The 14,465-nt window shown below is 39.0% G+C and overlaps 1 protein-coding gene across 3 annotated transcripts in view; it reads left to right on the forward strand.

Annotated features, from left to right (window-relative positions):
- Positions 1-14,465, forward strand: part of Mastl (microtubule associated serine/threonine kinase like) — a 34,944-nt gene that overhangs the window by 2,548 nt on the left and 17,931 nt on the right. For 2 of the 3 annotated variants that reach the window (XM_032884978.1, XM_032884979.1), the window contains exons 2-7: positions 2,048-2,185; positions 3,882-4,021; positions 4,591-4,679; positions 9,058-9,164; positions 9,582-9,729; positions 12,176-12,348. In XM_032884978.1, coding sequence (XP_032740869.1) covers positions 2,048-2,185; positions 3,882-4,021; positions 4,591-4,679; positions 9,058-9,164; positions 9,582-9,729; positions 12,176-12,348 — 795 coding nt within the window. The remainder of the gene's footprint in view (positions 1-2,047; positions 2,186-3,881; positions 4,022-4,590; positions 4,680-9,057; positions 9,165-9,581; positions 9,730-12,175; positions 12,349-14,465) is intronic. The other variant, XM_032884980.1, reaches the window with a different exon arrangement.

Raw genomic sequence — 14,465 nt, forward strand, 5'->3', positions numbered from 1 at the left:
CTTGGTTTTCTTAAGGAAAGGAGGTAAAGCTAAAATGTGTCATGTATTAATCATTTTATTAAATACTTTAATGAGTGCCTTTTTCTTACAGTAGTAATAAGCATTGATTCCAGTATTTTTTTTATTGATTCTTTGTGAGTTTCACATGCACGCCAATCCCATATTCCTGCCTCCATCCCTTTATGCCCACCCCTCCATCATTGCAACCACCCCGCCAAAAGAAAACAAACAAACAAACAAAGTCTCATTGTGGAATCTGTAGTGTGACCCACAGTATACCTTTTTGTCCATACTTCTTTACTTGCAGATGTTTATTTCGAGGCCTCTGGCTTCTGATACATTACCAATACTGGATCCTTACCAGGATCCCTCTTGGATATCCTGTTGTTGCCCTGTGTCTGGAAATCCTGCAGCTTTGAATCTATAAGACCAGCCTCTTCACATGCTACAGCAGTTCATAGATGGGGTAGATGCTGGGGTGAGCCAACTCAAATCTAGACCTGGGTGATAGCTTAATTGGTCAACCCACCAGCTCCCACACCCACACCACCAGGGCAAACTCTCCAGCATTGCCCCAGGTAGCAGATAGTCCATCCAGTGCCCAGACTGGCAAGAAAGCAGATCCAGCTCTCTCACTCTCATGCCTTCTGGGCTGACTCACCCTTCCCCCATAACCAGGACCAGGTCTGTTGTGTTACCCAAGGCTTCATGGCCTTGGGACCAGCTCTTCTGCTTGTTGTAGGTGGCAAAGGATCAGGGGGAAGATCCCAGTATTTTTTTTTTAAATATATTTTCACTAATTCTTTGCGAATTTTTTTTTCCGGAGCTGAGGACAGAACCCAGGACCTCGCGCTTGCTAGACAAGCGAAGCGCTCTACCACTGAGCTAAATCCCCAACCCCTAGTGCTCCAATTTTAACATAGAGTTTTGTTTCCAAGCTAGTTTACCTTGAAACTTAAAAGGTGTAATTTAGCCAGATAGGATGGCACACACCTGTACTCCCAACACTTGTGAGATAAATGTGGTAGAATTTAGAGTTCAAGGGCAGCCTCAGCTATATGGTAAATTCAAAGCCAGCCTTAGATACATAAGACTGGGGATATAACTCAGATTTTTCTGTAAGACGGAATTTGATTTGTAGGTATTTTTGAGATTAGAATCTTGTTCTGTGGTCCAGGCTTGCCTTAGCCTCCCAAATGCTAATATTACAGGCTTGTGCCACCATGACCAGTTCTCATCATTCATGAAATAAACAGACTTCCAACATTAAAAATGGGGTAGATTTTTTTTGTGTATGAACATTTTGACTGACTATATGTATGTGCGCCATGTGTATGTCTGGTACACAGGGAGGCTCTAAGAAGATGTTAGGTTCCCTGGAACTGGAGTTACAAATGGTTGCAAGACACCATATGGGTGCTGGGAACTAAATTCAGCTCCTCCGTAAGAGCAATAAGTTATGTTAAGCATTTAGCAGTCTGAATTCAGCCTATTCCCTTCTATCAAAGAGTAATCATATGCACGTGAGTGTGTGCCACATGTGTGGAGGTCAGGGTGTTCTAGATCTCTTGGAACTGGAGTCACAGGAAGGTGTTAGTTAGCCTCCTAGCCTGGGTGCTGAGAAGAACTTGGATCGTCTGGTAAAGTAATACACACTCTTAACCTCTGAACCACCTTCCCAGTCGCTGGCATTTTTACTCTATCCCTCTTTATGAGACAGTGAGAAGCTGAAGTGTTAGGTGTATATCTGCATGTAAACATATATTGGTATTCATTTAACCAGCTAACTGGTTACAGGATGGGCTTATTAGGAACATTATGATCCTTTGACACTGTTATAATAAAGCTTTCATACAAACATACAGATCAGTCAGGTGTTAATTCCTTTCCTATAACTCGTTTTACCATCCGAGCTATTTTTCTGGCAGTTTGCTGATGTCGGTCAGATCTAAATGACATCTGTATATCTTTTTTCTTAGGATCTTTATGATGTTGACTTTGAAACTTCTGAACACGTTTTAATGAGAGTAAATGTGTCTCTTGTCAGGTTGTCAAAAAAGCAGACATGATCAATAAAAATATGACTCATCAGGTACAGGCTGAGAGAGATGCCCTGGCACTGAGCAAAAGCCCTTTTGTTGTGCATCTGTATTACTCACTACAGTCAGCAAGCAACGTCTACTTGGTGAGTAAACAGCTTGGTTCTCTCTGTTGACGCAGTGGTCACCGAGCCCAGTGCTCTAGAGCACAGGATTTGTGTAGAGCACACTTGCATTTGAATTCCTACTTTGGTGCTGAATGACCCTGACCAACTTACATGTTGTTTTAATGAGGAAAAAGAGTCAATAGGATGTGGTAGAGACATGGACTCTGACCATTAACTGTTGCAGGTGGCAAATCCAAACTACGAGGTAGATCGTTACTCCAGAACCTGATGAAGGATTACTGCTGCCATTTGTACAAGCCGTCTGGAGGCAGGCTTCCCTTTACTTTGAGGATTTTAATCTTTTCTACCGTTTAAAACCTTCAACTGATTACTTACAATCTATTACCATTATGGAGAAAGATGTGCTTTATCAAAGCCTACTAATTTAAATTTTATCTCATCTAAATGCTTTAGGTGAGTTATAAAAATGAGACTTGTTCTAAAAACTGGCCTGGTACCTGGTGATTTAGTCCATTTCTAATCTTTAATAAACTTTCAAGTATACTTAGACTGGTGTTTAGTGTGGTACAAAGATCTAATAAGATAAAAATTTTGGAAAGGAAGAAGGTTTTGTAGCATGGTGCTGAGCACCTTTATACAAGCAAAGCATACTTCACGTTAGCGTCTTGTTGCTGTGTACTTGCATAAGGAGGCTCACTCAGCAATCCGTGGTGAGTTTAGTGCAGTCAGGTGTTGCAGGACAAGCCCACAGTCTCAGCAAGGGCAGGAGGCTTGCAAGGCGTAGGCCAGCCAGGAGTACAACAGAATACCCTATCTCAAAACAAAACAAAAATTCAGGGTAACAGTTCATTAACTCTTATTGTCAAGTTACTCAGCAAAAACATAACACTAGCCAGGCATGGTATGTACCTGTGATTGCAGTCATAAAAAAGCCAAGGCAAGAGGGTCTGTGGAACCCATGAATTCAAGACGAGGCTGAACAGCATATGTATTAAAGTGTAGATGTTAATGTGTGTCTCAGGGTTTCTAGTGCTGTAATAAAACACCATAACCAGAAGCACTTGGGGAGGAAAGGGTTTGGGGGTTTACATGTCCATTGAAGAAAGCTGGAACCTGAAGATAGCTGATACAGAGGCCATGGAGGGTGCTGCTCACTGGCTCGCTCCTCGGGGCTTGCTCAGCCTGCTTTCTCATAGAACCCAGGATCTCCAGCCCAGGGATGACACCCACAGTGTGCTGGGCCCTCCCCCATCAGTTACTAAGAAAATGTCCCTTAGGCTTACAGGGGCATTTTCTCAAATGAGGTTCCCCCCTCTCAGATGTCTCTAGTTTGTGTCAAGTTGATATAAAAACTAGCCAGTACAATCATAATATTAACATTAAATATGTGTGTGGACAAGAAACCTAATGCTAGAAATTTGTGAACTGAAATGTTGGCAAGTGGGAAGAAATTCTAATAGTCTTAGAACTTTTATGTAACTGATTTTTGTTCAAACTGACCAGTTTAATTTTTCACCACAAAAGTAGGAAGAAGCCAGGATTAATCGTGCATGCCTATAATCCCGGTACTTCAAAAGCTGGGGCAGAAAATATTTTTTGTTATCACTCAGTCCCATGAGTGATAACAAAAGTAAAAATAACTATTATTGTATAACTATTCTAAACAAAACACTATATATTTCAAAAATACCACTTTTAAATTCTCTTTCGATAGATAATGGAATATCTTATTGGTGGAGATGTCAAGTCTCTCCTACATATATATGGTTATTTTGATGAAGAGATGGCTATAAAATATACTTCTGAAGTAGCATTGGCTTTAGACTACCTGCACAGACATGGCATCATCCACAGGTAAGACTGGCTTTTCCATAAGAGAGGACTGGGTTTGAATCTTTAATATATGCAGAAACTGCTTGCTTACATACAAGACATGCCTCGTTTACCTGCAGCACAGTTGTAATCTGTACTTGGAGACTACACTCGTTCTTGATTAATCTCCCTATATTTTTTAAGTGTTGCTTTGAATATAAGCATGGCATTTTAATCTCTTTTCACTCCTATACCACCATGCAACAGTAACAGAGCTTGTGGTCCCTGCTGCCATGCCCACCTTTCACCTGCTCAGAGAAAGGTTAAGTGGCTCTGCTCTGTAAAGCTTAATCAAGCCCTGATTTAAAGAGGTGGATATTAATTTGTACTGACTGGAGGTCGAGATATCCCAAAATAATGCCAAACAGAATCTAGTATTGAACCCCACAAATTTTTGTAGATTCCAATATGTAACATTTCTGAAAGCTGTTTTCTGTATATTTATTTTAAAGGAAATAGTATAGTTGTCTCTTGTAATTGCCGCCACTTGGCCTGGTATTTTTACATCAAAATTACTTTTCTCAGTATCTGTTTGCTTTTTGTATGTTCAGGGATTTGAAACCAGACAATATGCTTATTTCCAATGAGGGTCATATTAAGCTGACAGATTTTGGCCTTTCCAAAGTTACTCTGAATAGAGGTAAGAATGATAGCAGGTAGGTGCCTTTTTAAAAACACAACAAACTTTGAGACTCCTTCGTTAACTTTTTTTTTAATGTACTAGATAAAATATGATGGCTGTTTGTTCTGAGATGGGCTAGAAATGAGTATGTGATGTTGTTTTGTCCCATAAAGAAGAGGCTCGGGGTGTGTTGGCAGAATGTTTCCTTAACTGGATACAACCCTAGAACAAAGGAGGAGGAGGAGGAGGAAAAATAAAAGATCATTCTTGGCTCTTCAAAGGTCCTTAAAATTCCTTAGATATTTAAAAATGGAACTGGCAGCCACTGTTCTTGGTCTGTGCTGAAACAGGATGGATATTTAATCATGAACTAAATGACTAAACTACAATATAATCCAGAGCTGCCTCCTAAGACACTTATGCAGGTACATCTTGCCACCACCAAGCCCTTGATAGGTACAATTTGTTCCTATATGTATAGAAAAAGTTCATGTCTGAGTAGGAATTTTTAAAATGCTAGCATAAAAAAAAAAAAAAACAAAAACAAAGTAACCATTTCACACTACTAATACCACAAAGGAATACTGACCAGTGAACAAAACTACAAAAAAACCCACAATTTTTCTAAAGAGATTATATATTAGCTTAATTCTCTCTGATTTTATATGGGTTTTTTGGAGGGTGTGGGGAATATACAGTAACACAGGGTTTTTGTAGCCTTGGTTGTCCTCAAACTTGTTATGTAGCTGAAAATGTCCATGAACTCTTGCCTCCACCTCCCAAGTGCAATTATAAAAGCGTATCACTGACCATGTCTGGTGTTGACTGAACGCAAGGCCTCTTGTATGCCAGGCAAGCTCGGTGACACTAAGCTACATTCCCAGCCTGTCGGTCTTGTGTTTTACAAGGCAGCGTGTCTAGAGATCAAAATTAAGTGAGTGAAGTGGCTTGCATACCATTGTACAATGAATTGAAGCAAGACATTACTTGTGTTCATCACAGAACCGTGGCAAGATGATAAATTACCAACTTGGAAGCAGAGCTGCTTCTCTATTAAGAAGTTTACAGGAGGAACTCGTGAAGTGGCTCAGCACTTAAAAGCATTTGCTGCACATGCAGGGAGCCAGAGTTCAACCGGCTTCAAGTGGCTTGCAGCTGCCTATAATCCAGCTTCAGAGGACCTGGTGCTGTCTGCTGGCCTCCACAGGCACAGGCATGCGTTTAGGCTTAGAGGCACACGGACACACACATGTACACACAGACGCATCTTTTTGAGAAGTACAGATGAAGAAGAGAGAGGACCTTGGGAAGAGGTGAAAGAGATGCTGGGGAAGGATAAAGAATGAGAACTAAGTGTAACCACACAATGTACAAAGATGCTGTTGATGAAATCCAGTCCTTTGTGTGCTAACTTAAAGGCTTAAAAAACAAACAGAACGCTGTAGAAGAGAATGCTACACATGGCCCTGAGATAGTGTGCTTACTTAGCATATCCAGGGCCCTTGATCTGCATCCACCAACACAGATACACACACCAAAAGGGTTGTATTATCATCATCATCATTATTATTGTGTATATGTGCATGATATGGAGGCACACATGGCATGTGTGGAAGTCAGAGAAACAACTATGTGGAATAAGTTCTGTTCTTCTCCCTTTACATGGAGTCCAGGGTTCAAACATAGGTCAGCATGCTTTGGGAATAAATGCCTTCACCCACTAAGCCACCTCACTAGCCCTTGTTTTTTGACTTTTCAGACATGTTCTTGTTCTATAGCCCTGACTAGTCTAGAATTCATATATAGACCAGGCTGGCCTTGAATTTGTGAGTCTTCTTGTCTCTCTACCTCTGCCCCTGAGCAAAGGTATACAGGCATGTGCTGTCACACCCAGCTTTTTCAAAAGTTTTAATATATGAAGAGTAATGTAAAATTAGAACTAAAAATTGTAAACTCTAAATTATACCTGTTTGATAATACATACAAGTCTATAATTATTCCTAAATTAGGTAAAAGTCTTACCTAGGCTGATATGAAAGTATTTATAGTCTTCCTAATCCCACTCCATGTGATTTTTCACCTGTCTTGATTCAGAGGTAATATCTGATTGTGCAGTCTATATGAGGTTCCGTTAGTGATAGTCTATAATATATAATATGTTCACCATATTAGCTTTCTTATAGCATAAACAGCAAGCCCAGCTCCTAATCAGTTAATGCAAAAATGGATAAGGATAATATTGGTGTGTTTAAGTCAGTTTTGGTCATAAAGTAAGTCAGGCCTAGAATATGTAGAATATGCAATTTTCCTTTTTTTTTTTTTAACTGCTTCATCAGTGTGAGACAAATGGAATTGGTGTGTTCAGACTTGAAGTATAATGCTTTTGTTTTAAGACAGCCTTCCTTGGACCTTGAACTCAGGGTCTTACTGCTTCAGCCTTCTAAGAGCTTTTACTTTTCCATCTAAGTAAAATAATAAAGGATTATACTCAATGTTGAATTATTTTAAAGTAGTATCTTAGTCACTGTTCTATTGCTATGAGAGACATCACAAGCAAGGCAACTCTTATAAAAGCAAGCATCTAACTGGGGGCTTGATTACAGAAGGTCACATCTCCTCCAACAAGGCCACACCTCCTAATCCTCCTAATCTTTTCTTTTTTTTCTTTTTTCTTTTTTTGGAGCTGGGAACCGAACCCAGGGCCTTGCGCTTGCTAGGCAAGCGCTCTACCACTGAGCTAAATCCCCAACCCCGTCCTAATCTTTTCAAACAGTTCCACTCCCTGGTCACTAAGCATTCAAATATATTGAAACATGATCATGAAACAGATTAATTTCTCTCTTGACCTAAGCTTAACATATTAGTTGATATAAATGGTCCATAGTTGAGTTAATTCATTTCCTTTTTTTCTCAGTACTTTATAACAAAAATTATTTTGCCTAATTTCAGAGCCTATAATTTTTAAGTCTTGACAGGTAACAGTGAATTTTCATACATGTTTATAATGTTTTTTAGTTATATTCACACACATACTTCACCCTGTCACCCCATGTCCACTGGTCCCCTCCTCTTCCCAATTAGGCCCTCTGATGCTTTCGTGTCTTTTATGTTTTCTTAAATGCCCAGTTAATTAGGATCATTTACTGGAGTGTGTGTCCTTAACAGTGGCTACCTCAGAGAAAGAAATGTCTCTTCCTCCCCCAGAAACCATTAACTGCATATGGATCCTCAGGAACACCTCCCCACCCCATAGCATCATATTGGTGGGTCTCATCTTATGTCGGTCTTGGTCAGGTGATCACAGTTGGCTTAAATTTAAGAATACTGCAGTCATTTCTGTAAGTCACAATTCCAAATCAATCTCACCCCACTTGCCAGTTGTAGTATGATTTCTGTCCCTTCATGCTGAGCATTCAGCAGTCACTTGTTTTTATCACTTCCTTTGGGTATGAGCATCTGTACTTACTGAGCCCATTACAAAAATACACTATTCTGACCAGAGCCAACAGCAACAACCATATGTGGCTATAAACCTAATTATTTTGAAGGCAATTTGATGGGTACATTATATCCACTTGTCAAAATAAGAGCAATAGGGACCTCCTCCTCCGTAGGACCTAATAAATCCCCAGCCACGAACTATTGACTAAGTTTAGAGTATCAGACAAAGATTCTCTCCCTCAGAGCAGGACTAAAATCCACTCAGAAAACAGTAAGTCACCTGCATAACACACCACTATTGCACCAATGAGCATATCTGCCTCTAGTCTAGCAGCAATAAGCATCTACAGCTTGATAAAACTGTTACTGATCATCATCACCCTACCCCCTCCCACCTCCCCAGAAATCCCCTAGAACCCTCTGATACTGTGATGGCTACCCAGCACAGAGGAAACTCCTAGCTCTATCCCACAGTAGTGTCTCTTTCTTACAGTGAGATGGCTTCCTCAGCAGTAAGCCACACAATCTCATTTTGGTGAATAGTCAACAGCAGTGACAATGGCTTGTACTGAGATCATTGATAATTAGTGAGCAAGTGTTTCCTGAGAAGCTGATAGCATTCTGGGTTATTTTGCTATATTCTACCTGTTCTACAAGACTGTTCTAGAAAACTTTTTTTCCAGTCCTAAGACTTAAACCCTGGGCCTTATGCATGCTATGCTGGGCAAGACACTCTACCATTGAGCTATATCTCTACTTCTCAAGATTTTTAATGATTTCTATTAATTACTTATAAATGTTGCTTCTGCATATCTATATCCTACACCAGATAGTTCTATAGATCTATAGTTCTAAGTCTCTAACATAGAAAGACAAAGTTCAGGACATGTGATTATATCCTCAGTGATGAGCAAAGGTTTTAAATATATTCGTATATTTTCCTTTGCATGTACAGACATCAATATGATGGATATTCTCACAACACCATCAATGTCTAAACCTAAGCAAGATTATTCGAGAACCCCAGGACAAGTCTTATCTCTCATCAGTTCTTTGGGATTTGTAAGTACTTGATAAGGAAAACTCACAAATACTTTCACATGATTACCACTTGAAATTTTAAAACCTGCTTTATAGTAAAAGCAAGATGGAGGTAAGTACCAAGCATGGGACAGCATTTCTGTTGGCAGTTCGTGCATTCAGGTAGTAGAGCATCTATCTGCTATGTCCATCTGAACATGAAGCTCTTAGTACTTGTGTTTAATTTTTGCTTTAAGTATTTTTTCCTTTTAAAATGTTTTTATCACATGTAGGTGTAGTGTGTGCACCACAGTGCACAGTGGAAGCAGAGGACACTCGGACAAGTCAGTTCTCTCCTTCCACCACATGGAGAACCAGGGGTTGGAATCACGCCATCAGGAGGCAGGTGCCTTTACCTTGACGGTCTCACTGACCCCAAATACATTTGCTTTTTAATAGTTCACACCAGTTGGAGAAAAAGATAAAGACTCTGCAAATGTGTTTTCAGCACCTAAGTCTGAAGCCCAACTTTCTCAAGGATCAATTTGTCCTATGTCCATAGATCAAAAGGAGCCAATTTCTTATTCTAGCAAACTACTAAAATCATGTGAGTATGAAAGGGTATTTTATTCCACACTGTGTGCTTTAAAGAACAAAAATATCTCAAAACTTTAAATTTCTAATAGTAATTTAATAACTTCAGATAGTCTATAGCACTCCTGTATTTTATTACATATATGCCATTTCTGACAAACGCAGTAGATCTTATAGGGCTATAGGAAAAAAACCATCTCACTAATAGTCATATTCAATTTTCAAAATGATTGGCGGGTGGATTTCACTATGCTTGGGTCTATGGAAATTTTATATGAAGAGAATAAAGTAACTGCAGTGTTGTATGTCTTTGTAAACTTATTTTAAAATTTTTTGAGGTAGTTTAAATTTAAAAACTCAAAATGAAGGTTGTGTTTTCTTGTTATTCTTTGTTTTAGGAGTAGGATTTTGGTTTCATTTGGGGGCTTTTTGGTTTATTTTGTTTTGTTTTATTAGTGTTTTTGAGACAAGATCTCAATATGTTGTCCAGGCTGATGTTGAACTATTAGGCTCAGATTGGCCTTTAAATTTCAATCCTCTTTCCTCGGGCTCCTGATTACTAAAGTTATAGATATGTGTCACCACGACTGGTTTCTAAGTAAACATATCTTTGCATTTGAAAATGGATGCTGAATGTGGTGGTGTACACCTTTAATCCCAGCACCCAGAGGCAGCTAGGTTTCTGAGTTCAAGACCTAACAATCAACCTAGAGGATTTGTATATGAAAAATTAAGTTGCATTAGATGAGCTTTGAAATGAAATTTCCTTCCTAGTTGTAGTGCTTACTATGTTGCAAAGCTCTAATTTTCTAGAGTTTCATGTCATGTTCACCCCTTTTGGCGAAAGAAAAACGATATATGTGTCTTACTTTCCTCTCAATTGCTATAATAAAGCTGCATGAGCAAGGCAACTTAACAAAAGAAAGCATTTAAGAATTTAATTAGTCCTCTAGTTCCAAAGGTTAAAGGTCATGATGGCAGAGCTAGGACGCAGAAGTACATGGTTTGAGCAACAGCTGAGAGCTCACATCTTAATCCACATGCAGGAGGCCTAGAACACACTGGGACAGGTCTGTACTCATGACAGACTTCCTCTTCTAAGCTACAACTAATCCTTCCAAAACAGTTCAGTCAAACATGAGCCTTTGCAGAGCCATCCTCATTCAAGCTATCACAGTGTGCATCCTTTATATACACATAAAAACTCAGTGAAGTATACTGTAGACTGTCTTGGGTCTCCTGGAAAGTGAAGTGAGGACATTTATTCAGTCTACAAAACCACTTGAGAAAGCTATCATGGTGGTGCACTGTTGTAATTTCAACACTAAAGATAGGGACAGGGATCCCTTGGGCTGACTGGCCAGCCAGCCTAGACTGCTTGGCCAGCTCTAGACCAGAAAGAGACCTTATCTCAAAAAACAAAGTGGGGGCTGGAGAGGGATGGCTCATCAGTTAAGGACACTGGCTGCTTTTCCATGAGAACCTGTGTTTAATTCCCAATGCCTCCATGGTTGCTCACAACTGTCTAACTCCGGTTCCAGGGATCTAACACATACTCTAGCCTCCACGGATCCTATGCATGCACACTGTGCAGACATACATGCAAGCAAAACACTTAAAATTTACATGTATATTTAAATATAGATATAAAATTTAAAAACCTTTTCTAAATGCATATTTTTAAAAGAGAAGAAGATGCATGGGATACTCTGCCCCAGACTGATCTCTGGCCTCCAACTCCAATGCACACACATACACAAAGCTAAGGAGCGACCATAGCCATTTCTGTAGGATATAGGAGCGTGTGTACTCTAGTGCTGCCTTATTGCTGTGGCTGTTTTCCATCATGTGACTTAACAGTAACAGAATCCCTTATAGAGAGGCACAGGTGCAAAGCTCACTGTTAGGATGTCTGGTATATATATGGTCATGGGTTCAATCCTAACACTGCAAAAAAAATAAAATAAAATAAATGCCTGTGGCTTTCTGTAATTCACACACCAATGAGCATTATAAATTTCAACGTCACCAGTACTGCTACAGCATTGATTAAACATAAATTGAGCTAGGTAAATTTAATAACATTTTAACATTACAGCATATCTTAATAATGCATACCAGTAAATGGTCCATTATTGATAACAATGGTCCAAAATAAATAATATATAGCTCAAAATCAATTTCCTTCTAATTGTATTTTAACTTATCCTGGCTTTTATTTTACAAATATAAAGTGATTTTGTTTGGTTATAACCTTCAAAGTATTGTCTACATTTGAAATAATTTCTGAATCTAATATAATAAAAATCATAGCAGATATACCAATATCCTTGTGGGCTGGGTAATAGTCACAAAGAGGAGTCATAATATGTAATATAAGTACAATGACCTGGAAAGAGTCAAGTTCCACAAACAACTAATAGCTGTGAAAATAAACTAGAACTTTCTTTTCCCTACAGGTTTTGAAACACTTGCATCCAATCCAGAAATACCTGTGAAATGTCTGACTTCTAATCTACTCCAGTGTAGGAAAAGACTGGGTACCTCAAGTACTAGTAGCCAGTCTCATACCTTCGTATCCAGTGTGGAGTCAGAATGTCACAGCAGTCCCAAATTGGAGAGAGACTGCCAGGTTAGGAAGTATACATGACCTAATCTATACGCACCTGGAACCAGTCATACCAACACCACACCTTTCCAAAGAAACCCGTAAGGAAGTGACATTGCTACATGGGTACGGTTGAAGTGTTATAAAAAAAATTCTGGGTATTGTGTCAGATTCCTGTAGAAGCTTCCTTTCATCTCTCATTTAGTTATGATACTGGTCTTACTTAATGTGTGATGAATGACCAAGTACTGTAGTAAACCGACAGAAAATGTGACTTCCCGGTACTTTTTCATTTCCTTCTGTGATAAAGACACTAGATAACTGAGGGTTTGTTGTTTGTTTCCCAACATAATTTTAAAACTTATACTACCTCTTTCTGTACTGTTTACTACAAATTTCTCATTTAATGGAATGGAAGCTCTTGAGATACAACTTTTAGGACATAAAGTTAATAAGGTTGTTCCTTAAAGTTGTCTATTACAGAGCAGTTGTTAGCTAAGTGAATGGCTGTGGTGGTTCAAACCTTTACATGCAGGAGGCAGAGGCAGGGGGGTCTCTGTGTTCCAGAACAGCCAAGGCTACACAGAAAAGCCATGCCTTGAACCAACCCCAACATATTATTCTGTTTAATTTATATATTGTTTTGCTTTTTCTATAAAGTTATTTAAGGCTAATAAATAGAAAAGGGCATAGAAACTTAAATGTAAAATTATACTAAGTCATTTGATAAGGTAACTTATGTTATATTTGCTTCTTATTCCCAGAAATCTGATTTTTCTCATTATTGTTGGATAGTTGTATTTTTAGGGTAAAGTCAAACAGATAAAACAATACAGCTGCGTCTTTTTCTTTTTAGGCTTTGCTATAGATAATATCTGCTGTATAATAACCAGATTCTTACTCCTAGAACTATTCTTTCCTCTCCTCATATCATAGAGACCACACTGTGCACTCTTTCCGTCTCTACAGAGCTCCACTTCCTCCTCCCACTTAGTGCTGCACTGAGGACGGCACAGCAGACCAGCCTGTAGGAAAGCCAAGGTCATACAGTGGCATGGACAGGGACTTAGTGCTGCACTGAGGACGGCACAGCAGACCAGCCTGTAGGAAAGCCAAGGTCATACAGTGGCATGGACAGGGACTTAGTGCTGCACTGAGGACGGCACAGCAGACCAGCCTGTAGGAAAGCCAAGGTCATACAGTGGCATGGACAGGGAGGGGCTCTACAACACTCTCGTCACCCCCCAGGCTCATCAGTGTCTATACCAGAAACACCAGTGAATAATAATTCAGAAATCTTTTTGCTTAGAACTAAGTGTTCCTCACTACTAAGTAAGTTAATGATAGTTAATAAAGCTTGGTGTTTGTACATTAAAAATAAATGTACATTAAGGCTGGAGTTGTACATTTGTGATGTATTTCTTGTTCTGTATGATCCTAAATTCAATCTCCAGTAATGCCAGGAAAACAAAAAGGCAATATTGACATTATAGAAGATTCATGCTACGAAAGTATTCTTTTAAAATCCTATAGGGCTAGAGAGATGGTTCAGCAGTTAAGAGCACTGGCTGCTCTTATACACAATATACAATATACTGTATATACAATATTTATAAAATTCTGAAACAGGTACCTTCAGATACTTTTCAATTCAGTTTTCAAGAAAAGCATTTTGCTAATCTGGGGTTGGTACAGTGCGTGCCTAGCAGGCACAGCACTCTGGGATCAATCTCCAGCATCATGAAACTTAGGCCTGGTGGCACATACTGTAATTCCATCAGAATTCAAGGTCATCCTTGCTACATGTTTAGTTAATGGCAAGCCTGAGATACATGAGACTGTCTCAAAAAAAGAAAAGGAAGGGTGTCTGGGAGAGGGACAGTGAGTGGGATATAAAGTGAATATGTAAAATAATAATTCTTTTAAAAAGGAAGAAAAGCACTTTGTTTTCCATCCACTGTCAGTGGATGTTTTTGATAACTAATCTTTCAATTAATTTATTTAATTTTGTTCATTGACACACTCTACCCCTGAGTTACATCTACAGTCCCAAAAATGGATTTTAATTCATACATATTTCTGGTTTTATTTTATTGTTTATATACTGACACATTTACAATAACTACTTTTGGTCAATAACT

Source organism: Rattus rattus, chromosome 14, assembly GCF_011064425.1.
Source record: "Rattus rattus isolate New Zealand chromosome 14, Rrattus_CSIRO_v1, whole genome shotgun sequence".
Lineage (NCBI taxonomy): Eukaryota > Metazoa > Chordata > Mammalia > Rodentia > Muridae > Rattus > Rattus rattus.